Source organism: Palaemon carinicauda, chromosome 23 (genome assembly GCF_036898095.1).
Source record: "Palaemon carinicauda isolate YSFRI2023 chromosome 23, ASM3689809v2, whole genome shotgun sequence".
Taxonomy (NCBI): Eukaryota; Metazoa; Arthropoda; class Malacostraca; order Decapoda; family Palaemonidae; genus Palaemon; species Palaemon carinicauda.
The window spans coordinates 78,532,209-78,554,911 of record NC_090747.1 but is presented as its reverse complement, the minus strand read 5'-3'; the positions used below and the strand labels follow the sequence as shown (position 1 = coordinate 78,554,911).

The 22,703-nt window shown below is 43.6% G+C and overlaps 1 protein-coding gene across 2 annotated transcripts in view; it reads left to right on the top strand.

The window, feature by feature from the left end:
- The window catches only part of LOC137617197 (cadherin EGF LAG seven-pass G-type receptor 2-like), a 581,094-nt gene that overhangs the window by 201,929 nt on the left and 356,462 nt on the right, over positions 1–22,703 (top strand). For both annotated transcript variants that reach the window (XM_068347094.1, XM_068347095.1), the window contains exon 4: positions 8,610–8,690. In XM_068347094.1, the coding sequence (XP_068203195.1) occupies positions 8,610–8,690 (81 nt within the window). The remainder of the gene's footprint in view (positions 1–8,609; positions 8,691–22,703) is intronic.

Here is a 22,703-nt window from a genome sequence, read left to right as displayed (position 1 = left end):
AGTGAGAAATTGGCCCTAACTACCAAGACCAAAATTCAAGTGCAAGCAGCAGAATTGAAATTTGTTCGCTTAATATGTGGTGTCTCAAGACTTGCCAAAATTAGAAATGATGATATCAGGGAAGAGCTTGGTATTGAAAGTATTCTGCATTTGATAGAAAAAAGGTCAACTGGTGATATGGCATGTTAAGATATGGATGATGGTAGATTCTCAAAGCAGTTCCTGAAGTGTATACGATCTGGTAGAAGACTGTGGTAAAACATGATAGGCAGTACATCACGATGGGTATTGCTAACAGGGATTCTACCATTCGTGAGGTTGAACAGCAGAAAATTTACTTGGAGCCGGCTGGAAAAGATTCTGCTATTCCAGGCAAGATGACTGACAAGCTTTTAGCTTATATGCCATCTGGTGAGAAAGTGAGAAAATTAGCTTCATGTTTGAGGATTAGAATATCAGGAATTAGAAACTCAAGCTTGCTTAGTGTTCATACGACTACATAACTTAAAGCATGTGAAGTCTGCAGAATAAATTACACTCAGGTCTGGGTATCTTTTGGTTTTCTTCCATTATTTTTAGATTTATCACAGTATAGGATGTGATGTTCAGCCTCCTAATTCAAACTGGAATTTTTAAATTTTCATGGGGAAGCCAACATGTTTCATGTCATCAATATACAATATACGCTGTATAAGAGTCTCTTCATGTAATTTTTTCACTGGTGCGTCAGCCGTATTTACCTGTGATTTTTATGATAAGCAAAGATGTATGTAGTATTTTCTCCATTTAATGGTGTCAAGCAGCCTACTTTCTCTATTTCATGATTTATTTCTACAAAGAGATTCAATGTAGAGTTTTGCAAGCTTTTTTAAGTTAGTAAAAGAATGCGTTTTTGTTATTTTTTTATTTGACCTTCTGAAATTTGACAAATTTTATTTTTCTGGGCTCGAACCTGTGCCGCCCAGTGAATAAGCTCCATTTAAGCACTTATTCTTAGGTAATTTACTGCTAAATATACCAGAGAAAAAATGTAAAGGAGTGCTAGGTTAACTAGCTCGCTCACCTATTGGTGTCGGTATAAAATTGGGCGTATATTCCAGAGGTCCCGCACTATTTAGATTAATCCACGACAGAGAACCCCAATAGAGGAGAGCCGTTCAACCTCACTCGGTACTACTACAATGCATCCGCTAAGAACCCAACTCCTTTTAGCACAACGTTCAAAGTAACCCGCTTTTTTTCTGGTGCTCTCGCTTTTGGATATTTTCTAGTGAATTATGGCTTCTTCGTCGGTTTCCCAGGAGACACCGTCTAAGTTAAGTACCAAGCTGGATTTTACTGTGTTTTGAGCAACCTAGATCGTTTAATATTTATATTATAGGAGTTTATTCTCTTCGTTCATACCGATCTTGCTTGATTTCACTACAGTTGGTACTCCTGTTTTTGAGAGCTTTTAATTTTCACTTGCGGTGTTACTATGTGTATTATTTTTATTATCAAATATTATTTGTTATTGTGAATATTCATTATTTAGCGTTTAGAATCCTCGTGGTTCAAATTTTGGGCCGATATCATTTACGTATCGCTATGGCTGCCGACCGTGCTAAGGCGGCAATGTTATTTTAGCCATCAGGTGTGTCTTTTGTGATTTAATTATTTATGTTGCATGCCTTGCCCAAAAAATTTTCAATGTGTTTATTCATATATTTAACGCTATTATTATTATTATAATGAATATTTGTGCCATTACTCCGTTTGATCTGTCTGATTGGGGATCGTCAGTTGGTAGCCCTGCTGCCTCGTATCACGTGATCCTCCCCCACGCTCCCCCTCTAGCTAGGTGGGAGGCTAGACTTCTCCCCCCTCCACTAAGGGACCGTTGCCTTCCCTCCTTTTAGAGGGGGTAGTTAAGTGTTTATGGACTTTGTCCTCCGGGTGGCCCGGCGGTTTAGTCTCTGTCTAGTCTGGTTGGCCACCGGTCTACAGAGTTGGATCCCGGTGTACCCTATTTTATATTCACTTTTCATTCTGGCTTATGTTATACGAAACCCTCCGGGTTCGATTGGCAGTTCTTAGTTACAGTTCCGCCCCCCTATTATTTTATAACATTTCCTATGATGATTATATATGACAGATCACTACCCCGGAGTCCCTAAAGGAATTGGTATTGAATATACCTTTATTTCCCGGCCCGGGGTCTACCCCACCCCGGGAAATCAGACACTATGTGTCTTAATTCCTTGTTTTTGCATCCTTTTTTTATGCTCCCGGCTTGACCGGAATGGATGGCTATACTTTAGTTTCAAGTTAGACTTATGTTTAGGCCCGGGACCCCCGGTCCCGCCCCTATGTAAGAATATTATAGTTAAGCTCTAACCTTGCGTTAGACCTATGTTAGGCCCGGGTCCTCCGGACCCGCCCCTAAAAAAAAAAAAAAAAAAAAAAAAAAAAAAAAAAAAAAAAATTATTTTATTTTTTACAGTCTAATCTTGTGTTAGACCTATTTTAGGCCCTACTTAAAAGAATAGTATAGTTAAACTCTATTCTTGTGTTAGACCTATGTTAGGCCACTTATAGAATAGTAGTTAGGCTCTAATCTTGTGTTAGACCTATGTTAGGCCCGGGTCCTCCAGACCCGCCCCTAATTAAGAGAATTACAGTTTCTCATATACTATTCTTTTTACAGATGGTGCATTGTCTGACGCCGGCCTGTGCAGCTGTTCTGCACCAGCCTTGTGGCCACTCCGTCTGCCGATCTCACGCCCCTTGTGGGGTTCAACTGGAAGACGTTGTGGTATGGCACCCGGATAACTGTGTGATTTGCTTCGACCTCATCACTACCCTTGGTTCTGACTCGGTGAGTCCCGTTGGCTATATTGCCTTCTTATTTTATTTACTATTAGTAAGATATCTATGGTCTTGAAGGACCATTGGGAGTTTCCCTTTTATAATTCCCACTATTATTTCAGGCATCCCCGGAGCAAAAGTCTGCGGCTCGGGCCACACTGAAGGTGTGGGTTGGTGGTTTTGCCCGGAATGTAAAGTCTAAGCGGCCGTACGTCCTATCTGAGGACTACTGCACCATGGTTTACCCCAACGCCAAGTCTTCAGCTGCTGTGGCTAGGCATGTGGCAGCTCCCATCATTGCCCACATTGATGCCACTATAACGGGTCTCATCGACCCAGAGCAAGATCCATCGGACGCCCCCGGAGGTCTGGAGGACAATGTTGCCTCCATGAACCTGGACGTCGAACCAATGTTGCTAGACGAGCCGGATACAGGTAGGGTGGTAAGTGAGGCAGGTGTGTCCGGCGCTGAGATTCCTATCCTCAGCCCCGCTCTTTCTTCTTCTTCTGATCGCTCTTCCTTTCTTGGATTTTCTGGGGACCGTGATTCGTCTCAACGTTCATACCCGGTTCCCCCTAAGGATAAGTCTACTTCAAGGACCTTACCCAAAGCTCGCAAGCCTCACAAGACTTCTCATGGCTCTAAACCTGGTACAAACCCGTCTTCAAAGACCTCTGGTTCCTCCTCTAAGTCTCACGACCCGGGAGTTCCTTCCGCCCCTCCTGCTGCTAGCCCGGGCCTTTCCGAATCAGCTATGCTTCGCATCGTGTCGGAGATGCAGGAAAAGTTGGTTTCGGAGATGCAGTCGAGGATGGACACGATGTTCTCTAACTTCGGTCAGAGAATTGGGGCTTTAGAGCAAGGAGCTCCGGAGAGAGTCCAAAGCTCTCTCATACCGGATGCCTCTAAGCTCCCGCCGTTTGCCAAGAACAACCCCTGGCGGATGGCTCTTCATTCCCCGTTCTCAGACGGAATGTTGACTCTGGAGGGCCTTGGCACTCGCCCTCTAGAGGACTTTGAATTCTTTCCTCCGGGTCTGGCATTTCCATTTCATGGTTATGCCAGACTTACCGAGGAAGCTTTAGTCCGATTAGACAAGGTCCCCAAAGAGACGGTCATCTTCCCGAAGGAGCAAGCCCAATCTGTTTGGGCCAGATTTTTGAATGACATCGGCTGCACTAACACCATGCTGACGCCTCATAAAAGCTCCTTTACGATGTTCTTAATGGACAAGAACACCTTGACTCCATGCGTCAATAAGGTGGCAGAGCTTGCCTTTCAATATGCTCTGGAGGAGAAGCCCTTGCCTCCCATCCGAGAGGTGGATCCAATCTCCCTCCTTCTTCCCTCAGGTATTGAGTGTTGGGACAACGTCCATACCACCTTTACCTCCGGCAAGTTTGCAGCAGACTGTGCCTCAGTCTTGTTTAGTGAGAAGCTTCCCCGTCTCCCGGAATCTCTCATTAAACAGGAATATGATTCCCGCCTACGTGTGGGCCGTACTCTAAACCTGGCCACATCCACGGAGTCGATAGCCTTGACTTACGATACGGAGAGTATTTTTAAGTCTCTCAACAAGGCTACGCTACAGTCGTTATATTATGACTTATATGACTTTGCTACTGCTAAACGCAGATGTCGCAAGCATGTTCTAGCTGAGGCGACGATTAGGCATGAACCTAATAAACTCATCCGGTCCTCCTGTTGGGGTTCAAATCTCTTCCCCGAGGATCTCGTAGAGGAAGTCTTGGCGGAGGCCACTAGGGTTAATCAGAGCCTTAAAGCCCGTTGGGGTTTGACCCCTAAACGCAAGTATGACCCCGCAAATTATCAAGCCCGGGGTAGGAAGAAGCTTAGACCATATACCTCCACCCAGTTCAGGCAACAACAGAGTGCTTCATCCAACTTCCGGCTGCCTCTTCCTCCATCTTCTGTTGCCCCTGCACAGCCTTCCACCTCTCGGGCTCCTTCGGATGACTATGTCACCGTTCTGCTACCTAAGAGCCAGCTTTCTGGTGCCTCCGCCACTTCCCCTGCCTTTAACCAGTCCTACGAGGCTCATAGCTCTTCCCAGAGTTATGGTAGAGGTAGAGGCTACCACCGTGGCTCTAACCAGAACAAAGGCAGGGGAAGAGCCTTTCGCAGAGGAAAGAACTTCCGAGGCGGACGTGGAGGCAACTCCTCAAACCAATACTGAGGTGCAGCAGGTAGGGGGGAGGCTCTATGCCTTCCGCAACAAATGGAGGTTCAGTCCCTGGGCGTTCAGTATCATCTCCAAGGGACTAGGGTGGAGTTGGATTCAAGGACCTCCTCCTCCGAACAAATTTCGTCAACATTCCACTCCGGACCTGGTCGAATTTGTCCAGGAACTTTTACAAAAGAATGCCATACAAGAAACGAAACATCTGAAGTTTCAAGGTCGGCTGTTCAGTGTTCCGAAGAAGGATTCAGACAAGAGAAGAGTGATTCTAGATCTATCCCTTCTCAACTTGTCCATTCAATGCGACAAGTTTCGAATGCTTACCGTCTCGCAGGTGCGGACCTTACTTCCCCGTGGGGCCGTCACCACCTCTATCGATCTTACAGACGCCTACTATCACGTCCCGATAGCGAGACACTTCCGTCCGTACCTAGGCTTTCGCTTAGGGGACAAAAGTTACTCCTTCAAGGTGATGCCTTTCGGGCTCAACATTGCCCCAAGGATCTTCACAAAGCTAGCAGAAGTCGCTGTTCAGGAACTCAGGAATCAAGGGATTCAAGTAGTAGCCTATCTGGACGACTGGCTCATTTGGTCAGACACCTCCCAAAATTGCCTAAAAGCCACTCACAAAGTCATCCATTATCTTCAATCTCTAGGCTTCCAGATCAACTTCAAGAAGTCCCGTCTTCTTCCAAAATCGAAGTTCCAATGGCTCGGCCTGCAATGGGATCTTATATCTCATACTCTGTGTCTTCCCAGACCCAAGAGGTTAGAGATTGCAAGAAACACCAAACGCTTTCTCAAAGACAAAGTAAGTTCCAGACGGCTTCAAGAGAAGATTCTGGGTTCCCTTCAGTTTGCCTCAGTGACAGATCTTCTTCTGAAGGCAAAATTGAAAGATATCAATCGTGTCTGGCGTTCGAGGGCGAACCGGAAGCTCCGGGACAGGAAAGTCCGCCTTCCTCCCATTCTACGGGAAAGACTTCTTCCTTGGACAAGAGCAAACAGTCTGTCAAAGTCAGTTCCCCTTCGATTTCCGCCCCCGGAATTAATCATTCACACAGACGCATCCCTATCAGGTTGGGGCGGCTATTCTCAGCTCAAGAAAGTTCAAGGTCTTTGGACTCCCTTGTTCCGCCATTTTCACATCAATGTGCTAGAGGCCATGGCAGTTCTTCTAACCCTGAAACGTCTCGCTCTTCCCAAGAAACAACACCTTCGTCTGGTCCTCGACAGCGAAGTGGTGGTCCGCTGCCTCAACAGAGGCGGGTCAAAGTCAGGGCCTCTGAACCATGTTCTAATAGCCATATTCTCCCTAGCAGCCTCGAACCGTTGGCATCTTTCAGCTGTCCACCTGGCGGGAGTCCGGAATGTAGTGGCAGACGCCCTGTCCCGGACCTCCCCTCTAGAATCGGAATGGTCACTCGATCTAAAGTCATTTCGGTGGATTCTCTCTCAGGTTCCCGGTCTCCAAGTGGACCTCTTCGCCACGGAATCCAACCACAAATTGAGAGTATATGTGGCTCCCAATCTAGACCCTCAGGCTTACGCCACAGACGCCATGTCACAGAATTGGGACAACTGGGAAAAGATTTATCTCTTTCCCCCGGTGAATCTTTTGCTGAAAGTTCTAGACAAACTGAGAACCTTCAAGGGACAAGTAGCCTTGGTCGCACCCAACTGGCCCAAGAGCAACTGGTATCCTCTCCTGCGGGAGTTGAGACTATACCCTCACCCGATACCCAATCCGGTTCTGTCTCAGATAGTACAAACACGCGTTGTGTACGCTTTCTCAAACATTCAGAGCGCCCTAACTTTATGGACTTTATGAAGTTTGCGGCTATGCATGGTGCCAATATTGATCCTCAAAACACCTTGTTCCTAGAATCAGATAAACGGGATTCCACCATCCGTCAGTATGACTCTGCAGTTAAAAAGTTGGCAAAATTTTTAATAGACTCAGACGTGAACTGTATGAACTTGAACCTTACAGTCACTTTCTTTAGATCTTTATTAGAATCAGGTCTGGCAGCCAATACTATCACCACTATTAAATCGGCTCTGAAAAAGATCTTCCTAGTGGGTTTTAACATAGACTTAACCGACTCTTTGTTAGCTTCAATTCCGAAAGCTTGTGCCAGACTGAAACCGGTTACTCGTCCTACCCCGGTGACCTGGTTCCTTAATGACGTACTCAAATTGGCTTCTGATACCATTAACAGTTCTTGTGATTACATGCCCCTTCTCAGGAAAACACTTTTCCTAGTGAGCTTGGCTTCCGGGGCAAGAATTTCTGAATTGGCAGCCTTGTCGAGAGACCCGGGTCATATTGACTTTCTGCCTTCAGGAGAGGTCCTTCTTTCTCCTAACAAATTCTTTTTGGCTAAGAATGAAGACCCTCAAAACAGATGGACCTCCTGGAAAATTGTTCCCCTCACGCAAGATCCGTCGCTGTGCCCTGTCACTACTCTTAGGTCTTATCTATCCCGGACCTCCTCTAACTCCTCGGGGCCTCTATTCGTTAGAGAACAAGGCGGTACCATTACTATTAAAGGGATCAGGCAACAAATTTTGTATTTTATTAAACAAGCTAACCCTGACTCTTTTCCTCTTGCACATGATATCAGGGCGGTTGCCACCTCGGTGAACTTCTTTCACCACATGAATTTTACAGACCTTTCCAGGTATACAGGGTGGAAATCACCGTCAGTGTTCAAGAAACACTACCTTAAACATTTGGAAGCCCTAAAATTTTCTACAGTAGCCGCAGGGAGCGTAGTTACTCCCGAGTAACTCACAGGTTAATGCCTTGACTCTTTATCTCTCCCTCTTACCTGCCTCATTTATACCCTATTGTATTCGTTGGTCTCGCACCTGAATACTGTTATTATATTTGTAAATTTTTATGCTCCTGAGTATCTGTATATATTATCACTCACGGCATTATTATACCTACCTTATTGGATTTATGTTAATATTTAAGATACCCTTATAATTGTTTTTTGGTACTCATCTCTGATTAAAGCATCCTGTATTTCTCTTACGCTTATGTTTTTTCCTTTATTTTGCAAGTTTGGTGACATTTTTCTCTTGTATAGATTCACTGGGCGGCACAGGTTCGAGCCCAGAAAAGGGATTTTGACGTAGGAAAAATCTATTTCTGGGCGAGGGACCTGTGCCGCCCAGTGAACCCTCCCAGCTCCTCTCCCTTGGAGTCCCCAAACTTTGGGTGCTAAGGAGTTGGGTTCTTAGCGGATGCATTGTAGTAGTACCGAGTGAGGTTGAACGGCTCTCCTCTATTGGGGTTCTCTGTCGTGGATTAATCTAAATAGTGCGGGACCTCTGGAATATACGCCCAATTTTATACCGACACCAATAGGTGAGCGAGCTAGTTAACCTAGCACTCCTTTACATTTTTTCTCTGGTATATTTAGCAGTAAATTACCTAAGAATAAGTGCTTAAATGGAGCTTATTCACTGGGCGGCACAGGTCCCTCGCCCAGAAATAGATTTTTCCTACGTCAAAATCCCTTTATTAATTTCTTTTCCATTTCTTTACAGAACTTAGCAAACACAGAAGTCTGCAATTTCGCATATGTTGATGATGATAAAGGTGAAACTGAAACATTGTCCATTAGTTGGGTAAGTTTATAATCATACAATGACAGAAATTAATAAGCAAGAGATTTTGAAACCTTTAGCTCTCAAGAGACTATATCCCGTGTTAAGATTTAGAACATCATGATAAGCGAAGAATACTTATTATTTGCACATAATGTTTGTAGTTTTACTTGGTGTAATAGTAAATGTGAGCCTTGACTAAAGCAGCAATTCCATTAGCTATTTACAACTCTTAGTTTTTTCTTCATACTTCTTAAGAGGATATTTGATTATATTTTTATATTGTTCACTTCCATATAACACAGATGCTCATGCTCTGAATTATCTATGTCTCAAGGGAATTTTATCAGGTGTTTTATAGGATGTGGAGGAACTCCCATCCTTACAAGATTTGGAATCTAGCCATAGGTTTTAATGCCAGGTGTTAACGACCCTCTAGCTAGTTAGCGCGGGGTGTGTAGACCAGCCACCCCACTCACAAACTCACTAATTGCGTTACACTACGTTTGGTTTTGGCTCGGTAGAGTGAAGACGTGCCATCTCACTCTGTAAACCCAATTTTACCTGGCTGTAAACACACTTTTTCTTTTTTTGATTGCATCATTGTAAAAATGGTTGCCAGTCAATCCTATTTCATGGTGGCTATGCATTGCTTGAATGACTTACATCTATCTTCTGGTCGTCGTGCTAAGAGGAGGCAGTCACTCCTTTCTTCTATGATCATTACTGCTACAGTATATCCAACTCGATACCTTTATAGTGCTTAGTGCTTTGTGTTTTTTTCTGTTATCATGGTCACTAGGTGTGCTTCCATTATTTATGAGTATATGTTGCTTCCATTATTTATGAGTATATGTATTGTATTATAACTAGTACTTCTAGCATCATGCGTTTGTTCCCCGTCTGTGGCGGGCGCCCCTGTGACACCTTCATGAGCCTGGTTGATGTCGACCCATATCCTGTTTGCCCCTCATGCCGAGGCAAGGGATGTTCCGTGGAATCTCCATGTTAGTATTTAGGGAGGGCCCGTCCTCCCTGTGGGAAAGATATAATTCTCAATGCAAGAAATGAGCTAAGAGATAATTTCCCTTCCACGCCTTCTCCCATCAATGGTAAGAAACTCAAGCTTGTTTCTGCAATGAAATTGTCCCCCACCCTTTTCCTTTGTGTCTGGAGCCATCTGAAGTTCCTGGCACAGGGGATGACATCCATGATTTAGTTATTGACAGTCATAAATTTGTTAATGTTTTATCACCTAGTAATGAAATTGTGCTTGATGATCCTGAGTCAATGCTTGTGACAGATCTTTAGGCTATGGCTGCTGCACTCCCTGAGCCGGATCCAATCCCAGTATCCTTGGTATGTGATTATTCTACCATGCTAGGATCTCCCTCACCTCCCACTATTGATTTAAGAGGTGAGCTTTATATGGTTACAGCTAATTGTGTCAGGAATGACTTTTTGCTGTTGGAGGTATCTCCTATACAAACATTGAAAGTCTCCCATCGTTACTGTGCATGGAACCTTAGAGTCAAGACTGCTAGTTCCCCAAGTAGAGAATCAGCCTTACTGAAGGACCCCTTTTATCATTCTCCAGCTTGTTCCCACGAGACAGGCTTGCCATGTACCCTTAGGGGTCCTCGGTACTATTTTTCTCTAAAGAGTTTATGGACTTGTCCCATAACTTTCCAGCAGGTTGTTTTGAGGTTGGTCGGAATCCTTCGGCTGTGTCCACAACCGCAGTTTTAGCCAAACCAGGTTGCTCTAAGTCCTTGTGTTCTTTCCTCCTAAGTCAACCGCTAGGAAGTCGATTGTAACTACTGTACTAAATCTTTATTAGTTCCACGAATTTTGTCCATCCATGGTTCAGCTCGGACGTACGTTCAGACCAACAAGTCTGTAGGAGCTGCTATTCCTACACATGATGACGTCACTACACGCCCACCATCCTAATGAGTGAGAATATTCCTTAGCAGGGTGTTCAGACCAGCAAGTCTGTTTGCTCTGCTAGGCCTTCTTGTGAGACTTCACGACGCACGCCACCATTTCATTGCATGATAGTATTCCTCTGCGTGATGGTTCTGCTCCCTTACCACATGATTACACATGTTCAGATCGTGCTTCAACTTCTCAGGCTCGTATGCGAGTGGAACCCCCTCACAGTAGTGTTCCATCATCATCTTCATTATCTTATAAAGATGCCTCAATTGATAACTACTAACCTTTTTTTTTCAAACAACCTTAAAGTCATGAGCTATTCTAACAAGAAACCTGTTTATTTGCTTAGCCATAGTGCTCTGCCTAATGTTCGTAATGTTTCTCATTTTACATATTCTCCTGAAGGGCAGGAGCCTTATTTTTCCGTTGAGTTTTCTTTTCAGGTTCAAGGATGTAAAAGGGCACTAGAATCTTGTCCCCCATAACTGAGAGTAATTCCCCCATCTGATGCAAGTGATGTCACCATTAGTAAGCATTGTAGACGTGGTCCTTGTAGAAGGTGCGCCCAATGGTCTGCCGCTGAGAAATCCTTCTCCTCACGCAAGTCGAGTTCAGACAAGGAACTCCGTTTCTCTTTTGTGAGTTTCTAGAGGTAGTCACCCTCATGACTGGAGTGAGCTGGTCTTCTCTCCGTACTTTTCCGCCTCCTCATTTCTCCATTCACTGAATGTCACAAGGGAAAGGAAGGACGTTAGGGGAAAAGTAAAGAATTCTAATGTAACCATTAAGATGTAACAACCAATTATCCCAAAATTGGAACCACTAGTTGACCATGACATTATTACTATTAATGACTCTCCAGAGAACTATGCTGCAACCAGCTCAGCTGATTTAGCTCCCCTCGAGGTCCTTATGTATGGTTCGGAAGTATCACACTATATTAGAATCATGAGTTTTATCCGTCGTTTGAATTGTTCAGATGTGCCTCAAGCATAAACTGCTAATAGACGATGTGCAACCAATTCTATCTTCCTTCGATCTCAAAGTCCTGGACATAGGTTTGATGTGGTGCTCTTCATTCAAACTAGAATTGAATTGAATTGAATATAGGATTTAGGCATTAAGCCAAGCACTGGGGCATCAAAGGCCATTCAGCGCTATATAACAAAAATCCTTCAATCATATCTGTATAATCACACCATTTCGTATCATTTTAACCTTTAATACAATGATACTAAATGGTGTGAGTATACAGATATGATTGAATGATTTTCGTTATATAGCGCTGAATGGCCTTTGATGCCCCAGTGCTTGGCTTAATGCCTAAATCCTATATTCAATTCAATTCAATTCTAGTTTGAATGAAGAGCACCACATCAAACCTATGTCCAGGACTTTGAGATCGAAGGAAGATAGAATTGGTTGCACATCGTCTATTAGCAGTTTATGCTTGAGGCACATCTAAGCAATTCAAACTAGAGACACATGGACTTATTCAATACACAAGTCTCAGAGGCAGAAAAAACTTTTACAGGCTAGCAGGTCCTCAAAGTTACCTCCCTTAGCCTTTCTTGCTAGAGAAGATTTGTGTACACTGGCACGTTCACAAGCCCACTCCCTATTGATGCCGGCACTGCTAATCTGGTACAATCCATACCGTGTGATAAATTACTTAACCTTCCCTCTGTGTTTTCGGGGCCTGAAGTGATAAATATGGAGGTAGTTGCTATGTTGGCTATTCAAAAGTGTTCCTGGCTTGACCACTGGTCAGGAACAGTTTCACACTTTGCAGTGACAGAGAACCTACAGAACAAATCCACCCTTAAACAGTTTGAAGACCTCTCATGATCAGGGGCCGAAGGCCTAGAATTCTTTAAGAGATGCGCAGCAGTCTTAGCCAGGTGTTCAAAGAAGTTATCCCTAAGGGACTGGCTATGTCTCAGAAACTTCGACCTTGGGAGTTCTCCATCCCTTTTCCCTCCTTCAGATCTGGCCGCTGCCATAGAAAAGGCAGAGATTTGGACAAAATTCTTTGGTGAGGAGAGCAACGACACCTAGGATGTGCACCCCTCAACACCCTCAACAAAATAATTCATACAATGAGTTCCAACACCCTGGGAGAGAAGCCCCCAGACCCACCTTTTGCCGTAGAGAACACCCCTCTTACTCTCTTCTAGAAGGGAAGGACACGGCGCTTGATTTCTTTTGCCAGGCCCCTCAAACAAGGAAGACAAGAATCGAGTTACCATGGTGTAGGTGAAGGGATCCTGGACAGCCTGGAAGGTCATATCCAAGGTCGCAGGCCCTGTAAGCTCTCTCAAGACTAGCAACTGATCTCGGTTGATTCCTGTGCTGTTTGTATGGCAGAGGGAATACTACAACATCCTCAATGAGGACCCCACACCACTGCCATTGGACCCAGTGGTCTTGGAATTGGCACACAATATCCCCTTAAACAGGTTAGTGGCGCAGCTGGTGACTCTCAGCTGCAGAAGCTGCGAACATGGAGCAGGTTGCAAAGGTTCCATTGCAGGCTTCTTCATGGATCAGCTTCTGGTCTGGCTCTATTGGGTACCTGATTGTCATCAAGAACTTTGTCAATCTTGAGTGGAAGAAAGCAAGGAACACTTTTTACTTATAAGAGTGAGAGCTGTCAAGTTCTTCACTCACAACGTAGTCGTCAATGGAGAGTCCCTCCATGTTAAATTGGAAGACATTGACGCATTCATGGAGCGATGGAGGAAGGCGAGTCACGACTCCCATCTCCATAGGGCTTTGACATCCTGCCCTCACTCTTTGGCACCATCCGCACCGAGGACATCCCGCAGGCATAGGCAGGCACATACAAAGACATCAAATACTTTGAGGCTGTCCAGCGCCAAGAGGTAAGCTTCTAAGCAGCCAATTCTTGCCAAGGATTTTAGGGGCAGAGGAGGGATCTAGCCACTCCTGCTAGAACGTATTCTTTCCAAGTGACCACCAATGGGAGGATGCCTGAAGCACAGGTGGCAGAGATGGGAGTCCTTCAGGACTGAACCTTGGATGGTCTCAGACCTCCAAGTGGGATACCACATCCCATTTGCACTCTCTCCCCCTCCTTTGACACATCATCCGGTGATGTCTTGTTCCTTCGCGAAGGATCTTGCCCTTCCGGTAGAAGTCCAGACTATGTTGGAGAATGGCGCTCTCCAAGTAATACTCGGTGGATCTTCAGCCCTCTGCAGTCGACTCTTTCTTGTAGAGATGGTGTCTGGAGTCAGGAGACCGGTCATCGATCTCTCCACTCTGATCAAGTTTGTCCTACAAACTCCATTAAGAGATGAAGATGGCTTACTTTCATATCCAAATCCATCCTGTGTCAAGGAAGTACCTACGTTTCATGCTTCATAGGAGAGTATACAGTACCCATTCCAGGTGTTGTGCTTTGGCCTGTCCACAGCCATGCAGGTGTTCACAAGTGTTCCTCCTAGTATTAACCTGGGATCACACCATCGCCATTCATCTCCTTCGATTGGTTGTGGTGGCCTTTTGGTAATGTCCTTACCTGGTGAGCGCCAGACTAAGGTTCGAGTCCCTCTCAAACTTGTTAGTTCCTTTGGTTGCTGCAACCTCACCATCCTTGTGAGCTAAGGATGGGGGGTTTGGGAGAGCATATAGGTCTATCTGCTGAGCCATCAGCAGCCATTACCTAGGTCTTCTTGATCCTAGCTTGGGTGGAGAGGGGCTTGGGCGCTGACCGTATGTATATATGTTCAGTGTCTAGACCATTGTCCTACTTGATAGGGCAATGTCACCAGCCGATGTGGTAACGTCCCTGACTGGTGATCGCCAGACTGGGGTTCGAGTCCCGCTCAAACTCGTTAGTTTCTTTGGTCACCGCAACTTCACCATTCTTGTGATCTAAAAATTGGGAGTTTGGAGGAGCCTTTAGGTCTATCTACCGAGTTATCAGCAGCCATTGCCTGGCCCTCCTTGGTCCTCCTTGGTCCTAGCTTGGATGGAGAGGTGGCTTTGGCACTGATCATATGTATATATGGTCAGTCTCTAGGACATTGTCCTGCTTGATAGGGCAGTGTCACTGTCCCTTGCCTCTGCCATTCATGATTGACCTTTAAACCCTTTAAACCTTTAAATCTAAATGATTGGTTGATTCTTGCAGTCACGGTGGAGATCGTTCTCTTACCCCGAGACAAAATTCTTGCTTTTGTCTCAATCTGGGGATCATTATAAATTTCAAGAAGTCCTGGGATTGTTATAAACTTTGAGAAGTTATGTCTCCAACCTTCTCAAGAACTGGTATACCTCTGGATGCAAATACACACCCAAAAAGGCAAAGCTTTTCCATTTCAAAGCAGGATAAAGAGATTCAAGGAAGCGACCTGTCCCTTCCTCTCGCAAAACTCGCTGCAAGCACATCTGTGGCTTTACCTGTAGGGACATCTGACCTTTCTGGAACTTTTGGTGCCCAACGGCCATCTGAGCATTCGATCTCTCCAGTGGCAACTAAAATCTTTCTGGTTGCAACACAGGGATCCTCCAGACCTCTGGGTTCTGATAGGATTGAAGCAGAAGAGAGACCTGAGTTGGTGGATAGCAAATAACTTTCTCAGGGGTTTAGAGCTCACCCTCCCCTTCCAGATTTGATGCTTCTCATGGATGTGTCAAAAGAAGGGTGGGGGCTCACCTGCTGCAGCACATGGACTCCTGGCTGTTGTCCAATGCTGACCAGCAGAGCCACATAAATCTAGAAATGAGAGCAGACTTTGGCAAAGAATGCTGCATCTGAGTTGCTGCCAAGAAGGTATCCCATTTCATGTAAGGATTTCCTACCTAACATAAAGAAATTGCTTTTCAATAAATGGCAACAGCTCTGAGATAGTCTAGATGACAATAAAATGAGAGAAGTAACAAATGTCATATCACCTTGGAGGTATAACATGATGCCCCGAAAATGGGAGATATTTCTTTGTCGTCTCTGTATTGGTCACATTCGGTTGACACACGATTTTCTGCTGAAGGGCCAACACCAACCGTATTGTGACGACTGTTTAGTACCTCTAACAGTGAGGCATTTGTTAACCGAATGCCCCAATTATAATAACTTGAGGAATAGATATTTGTTTGAGGCTCGAGGTGAGAGTGACAGGTTCATCCTTGCCAAGATTGTCCTACTATGCAAGTGGCATTTATAGACTTATTTCAGAAGCAGGACCTTTGAAAACTATTTAACTTTTATAATGACATTCAACTTTTATGGTTTTAACTGAATATTCTTATATATATATATATATATATATATATATATATATATATATATATATATATATATATACAGTGAACCCTCGTTTATCGCGGTAGTTAGGTTCCAGACCCGACCGCGATAGGTGAAAATCCACGAAGTAGTGACACCATATTTACCTATTTATTTAACATGTATATTCAGACTTTTAAAACCTTCCCTTGTACGTAGTACTGTTAATAAACTACCCTTTAATGTACAGAACACTTAATGCATGTACTACAGTACCCTAAACTAAAACAGGCACAAATATTAAAGGCGATTTTATATCATGCGTTTCCTAAACACGCCAAAAAGCACGATAAAAAATGGCAACCAATGTTTTGTTTACGTTTCTCTGATCATAATGAAGAAACAAACGCATTTAGTGTACACATCTGTGTATAGGTTAGTTTTTGCATCGATTATATTGATTATACAGTATGTTGATTTTGTTATTACCAATGTTTTACTTAATTTTTCTTAGGACTTCCAAATGAAATGTTTTTCTTTATGACGCCGCCTGAAACGACGGCGTCATAAAGTACGCTCAGTAAACAACCACGCTCAGTAAACAAAAAAGGCATTTAACGCGCATGATGAAAGTGATAAATAATGATATTACAGTAAAAGCTTTTAGAAAATATGTTATTACAAATATTATTTACCGTATCTATATAAAATCATACAGTACATACTGTACGTAGCAAAGCAGGAAAACAATTTGAGAGAGAGAGAGAGAGAGAGAGAGAGAGAGAGAGAGAGAGAGAGAGAGAGAGAGAGAGAGAGAGAGAGAGAGAGAGAGAGAGAGATTGTTTTACATACGTAAATGTAAATTTTAAACAAAAAAAATATGATAGGTTACAACATGTATACTCTTCAGACTTTTAAAACCTTCCCTTTAACTTAATGCATACAGTACTAAACTAAAACAGACACAAATATTAAAATGTTAGAATATTAAAGTAAAAAATAAAGATTGTTACTGTACTCACCACGAAAGAAGTTGAAAAAAAACTTGAATGATGATGGCGATGAATTTGCTGCACAGTAGAAATGATGATGATGAAGCTGATGATGTCTTCTACTGTGCAGCCAATGATAGTATTTTACGTCTCTTCAGACGGAGGTGTCTTTTCCTGGGACACCTCTTCAACTTCTTCCTGGGAAACTTCTTCAATTTCTTCCGAAGGCGTACTAGCAGGAGGAACTGGCTCTTTTTTGCGAGGCTGGAAGAACATTGTGATCGGAAGTTGCTGCCACTGCTTCTTTTTTCGCTCTAAGAGCATCCTGTAGGGAGTCATGATGTCATCGACCTTGTTACAGAATTGCATAGACCGAACCATATCCTCATCCCACTCTTGCAACATTTCTTTCACCTCCTTTATATGGTTGCAGACCTTGGCAAGCCGTTCTAATGTAAAGCCCGTTTCTTCGACTTTTTCTTGGGTCTCTTCCTGTGTTTAGCTCTCTTCTTCACTGGCCGATTTCGTCAGGTCTTCTATGTCTGCGTCAATTAGCGGCTGGGAATGGCAGTCCAACAACTCGTCGACGTCTTCAGTCGTCATGTCGCCAAACCCATCACCTCCAATTATCGCAGCCAACTGCACAGATTTGCGTATTGCAGAGTGTTGGATTTCAGACGGAGTAAATCCCTCGTCGTCGTAAACAATCTGGGGCCACAACTTCTTCCAGCTCGCATTCACGGTTGCAGGTTTCATTTCTTGCAGTGCCTTCTGAATGTTCTGCAGGCACGTGGCTATGGTGTACTGCCGCCAGTACGCCTACAAATTAAAATTTTCATCTTCATCTTCTTGGGCAGCATCGCCAAGGTATTCTTCGTGTAGAGGGCCTTGAATGCCCTGATAACCCCCTGGTCCATCGGTTCAATTAATGACGTGGTGTTGGGTGGCAGGAACTCAACCTGAACGCCCTCACGCGACAGGTCAGTTGCGTGTCCACCAGCGTTATCCATAAGGAGAAGGATCTTGAATGGCAAGCCCTTCTCTAAGAGATATTGACTGACTTGCGGGATGAAACACTGGTGGAACCAGTTGGAGGTCAGCATCTTCGTAATCCATGCTTTTCGATTATGCATCCAGTACACGGGAAGGAGATTCTTATTCTTATTTTTCAAAGCGCGAGGATTTTTCGACTTGTAAATAAGCCCCGGCTTTAGCAAAAATCCAGCAGCATTGCCACACATCACGAGGGTAACGCGATCCTTGTATGCTTTAAAGCCAGAGGCTTTGGCTTCTTCTTTGAACAGGAAAGTTCGCGATGGCATTCTCTTCCAAAACAAGCCGGTCTCATCCATATTAAACACTTGTTCCGGCTTGTATCCACCTTCGGCGATAATATTCTTGAACGTCTGGTTCACGTAAGTTTCAGCAGCGGCAGTGTCAGCGGAAGCAGCCTCGCCATGCAGGGAAACGCTTTTCAGGGCGAAGCGTTTCTTAAACTTCGCGAACCATCCTTTGCTGGCGGAAAAACGTTGTTTCTGACGCTGGGAATCAGTGGATGTCCCTGGTTGAGGTTCATCTACATCATCATCTTCTTCAGCATGGTCGCCATCGTCGTCTTGAGGTTCCTTTGCCGCAAAATTCTCATACAAGCTCAAAGCCTTTGTTCGGATGGTGTTCGTATCCAAGGCTATGTTCTTCTTCCGGCAGTCGGCAATCCAGACTGCTAAAGCACCTTCCATGCGTACGATCGTTTTATTACGCGTGGTAACGACTCGCTTCGCTGATCTGCTAAAGGTGATGGTAGCCGTCTTTCTAATGTTCGCCTCGTCCTTCTTGATATAGCGAACGGTGGATTCGTTGACTCCAAAATGGCGGGCAGCGGCCGCGTAACTTCTACCGTCTTTTAACATATCGAGAAGCGTCACCTTCTCAGCATTCGTCATCATCTTTCGGTGGCGTTTAGGCTCACTACCAGCCTTAGTAGAAGCAGAACGCTTGGGAGGCATTGTACAGTAGGGTTTAACAGAAAGTTCAACAAAAAGTTCAACTTAAAACAGTCACGCACAGCACAGATTAAAGTTCACAATAACTTAACAACATCTACACAGCGATACGGCGAGAGACAAAGTGACCTCGAATACGTAGATGCTGCGGGTTGGAGATGCGGGCAAAACACCAATCACAGGCTAGATAACAAAACTTGGGTTCTGATTCGTCATCTATCAGCGCTTGAACCAATCACAACCCGTCGTATATGCTACGTAGGTTACCAATTCAAAGTACGAGGTACCCTACGTATACAGTAATAATAATAATACTAATAATAATAATAAATAATGATAGTAATAATAATAATAATAATAATAATAATAATAATAATAATAATAATTTTAATAACAACAATAATAATAATAATAATAATAATAATAATAATACAGCTTTACGTACGCTATTTTACGCTTGTTTTGTTGTAGGATATGTCTCTCTCTCTCTCTCTCTCTCTCTCTCTCTCTCTCTCTCTCTCTCTCTCTCTCTCGTACGCTTATTCGAGATGTGATTTTTGCAACAAAGAATATTATTGGATGCAGTACTACGTATGTATACATACAAAAGATTCATGGAAAAGATGCACATTCATTACATTTGTAGTACAGTAGTAGCCATCAGCAGCCTTACACCATTCTAATATGGTATGACTGCATCTGATTTGCGTTTCATGTTCGATTTAATTTTACTACGTACTGTATACAGTACTGAATTATCGTATGATCACATTCTCTTTTCGTGTTTTATTTCTTTCTGTGCTGAATTATATGTCATATGTAATGCAATGAACAATCAGTAAGAGCAGATATTACTAATTACAGTATTAATGGAATTACAGGTAACGAATTATCGTATTTGGGGTCTTCAGACATCGCGGTATTTTCGAAATTTCCGGAAAATCCGCGATATGTATATATATATATATATATGGGTTATGAAAAAAACCCGCGAAGTGGTGAATCCGCGATGGTCGAACCGCGAAGTAGCGAGGGCTCACTGTATATAAACTAAATGAAATATGCGTCAATGACCTTAGATGTCAGGATGCCTGAAAACTTTAAATCAATCAATGAGAGCAGCCTTTCTAGCTCCCAAGCACTTCCAACAGCTCCTTTTAGGTCACTCCATGGTGCTGATGAGCAACAACATGACAGTGGGAATACTGCATTAGAGGAAAGGCAATTCAATCGCCCTGTCAGCCCTATTCAGGAAGACTCAGATAGTTGGCTCCGAGGGGTCTTTACATCCTCGGATAGCCAACAAAGTTTTGACTTTGAGGGGTTATTATTACGTATTATTATTATTATTATTGTTATTATTATTATTATTATTATTATTATTATTATTATTATTATTATTATTATTATTATTACTTGCTAAGCTATAACCGTAGTTGGAAAAGCAGGATGCTTTAAGCCCAGGGTCCCTAACAGGGAAAATGGCCTAGTGAGGAAAGTAAAGAAGGAAAAATGAAATATTTTAAGAACAGTAACAATATTAAAGTGAATATTTCCTATATAAACTATAAAAACTTTAAGGAAGAGAAATTAGATAGATTAGTGTGTCCGAGTGTACCCTCAAGCAAGAGAACTCGAGCCTAAAACAGTGGAAGACCATGGCACTACCCAAGACTAGAGAAGAATGGTTTGATTTTGGAGTGTCCTTCTCCTAGAAGAGCTGCTTACCATAGCTAAAGAGTCTCCTCTACCCTTTCCAAGAGGAAAGTAGCCCCTGAACAATTACAGTGAGGTAGTTAATCCCTTGGGGGAGGAAATATTGTTTGGTAATATCATTGTTGCCAGGTGTATGAGGACAGAGGAAAATCTGTAAAGAATAGGCCAGACTATTTGGTGTATGTATAGACAAAGGGAAAGTGACCTGTAACATGAGAGAAGGATCCAATGTAGTACTGTCTGGCCTGTCACTGATATTAGACCTGTTGACGTCTTTAACCAGAAACTTCTGGCATATTGTTTGCCAGTACCAGATCCCCAGACATCTCTTCAAGATGCCTGCCAACATCCGTAGGATAACCTGGACATCTACTACATGTTCTCCCCCTTCTGTCGAATTAGGCAACCCTCAATAAAGTGAGGGCATCACAAGATCTTTTGATGACACTAATAGATCCAATGTGGCAACAAGCAGAATAGTTCGCAGATCTTTTACTTCTGCTAGCAGAGGTACTGAGGGAATTGCCTCCCCTCCACCACCTACTCAATCAACTGTACGTAGAGATACAGTATACCACTCTGCAGTTGCGTCCCTATGATTTCACACATGGAGGTTATTCAGCATCTCTTGCAGAGAGACTTTTTGCACTCAAAAAGGATGTTTGGATACCCCTTTTAGTCATCACTCACCTTCTACCAGGCAAAGTGGACTATCTTCTGTAATTGGTGTCGTTGATGGAGTATTTCTCCTCTCGATGCCACCATCCAGTGATAGCGGAGTTTCTTTTACATCTTTTGGAGGAAAAACTGTTCGGTCTTGGCAGTGAAAGGCTATCGCTCAGCCTTGAGCCTTGTCTATAGGTTGAATAGCGCTGACATTTCCTTGTCGATGGAATTGTCTCTCCTCATACAGAGTTTTTAGCTTAGTTGCTCCTATGTCAGTCCTCCAATTGTGACTTGACTCTCCAGATGGTTTTCATTTTCACCCTTCCCTCGGCTAAGAGGGTCAGTGAGTTGCATAGTCTTTCCTACAACATCACCCATTCAAAGGGATGGGGCTAGATAACCCACAGCTTCATCCCTGAGTTTGTAGCTAAGACCCAGAATCCGACTGTAGTGGTCTCAAGGTTACGGCTCTTCCAGATTTTGAGTCTGTGATGTAACCAACGATTCTGATCAACTGTTACTGTGTCCTGTGAGACTACTGAAACGGTATATCAAATGCACATCCAGAGCTCGCCCACATATCAAACGTTTGTTTGTTAGCATTGGCAGGGTCAGAAGGAGAGTTAAGAGAAATACTATCTTTGCATGGATTTGGTAGGTCATTGATTGCACCCTGAATCCTGACTCTTCACATTATGTTAGGGGCATAAGCGAGTCCATAGCCTTCAAACGTTACTTATCTGTGGCGCAGGTCTTACAAACAGGTGTCTGGCGATGTCAGAACACCGTTAGTGCACATTAGCTGCAATACGTTACCCACAGGAGCCTAGATACCATATCTCGGGGTCCTGTGGTGGCTGGTCAACATGTTGTTGCTCATCAGCACCATGGAGTGACCTGAAAGGTGCTGTTGGAAGTGCTTGGGAGCTAGAAAGGCTGCAGGTAAATACCATTTCCCTTGTGTGGTCTGAAGTATGATATGTATTTTGTTATGTCCCTATTCTCCCTGTGAAGGGGAATTGGTTATGGTCTAGATTTAGGTATGAAAAGGCATATTCAGTGGTTAGTTTCCACTAATTCATCATGATTGCTCAGACCATCAACTCCCAGCCTACCAAATGGAGAATTCACGAGGTGTCAGGTTGCCTCTCATGCTCGAACAAACTCATACTTGCACGCCAGGTCAAGTTCCTAACCAGTTGGGTTTCAGACCTCTACCCTACTAAGGGTGAGTCTCCATAGTAAAGAGTGAAGGTTTTGTATATGTGTCAGAACAAATGGAAAATATGTAAGTACAGTACCATATTTCCCGTGTCATAAGAGGCTTTTTTTTTTCCAGAAAAATGACCAGAAGAATCACCATGCGTCTTATCACTAAGAAAAAGTTGTATAGATGGGTTTGACAATCCTCAACACCCAACTAATGACATACAAGCACTCACACTCGCCAGATATAAAATATAAACCT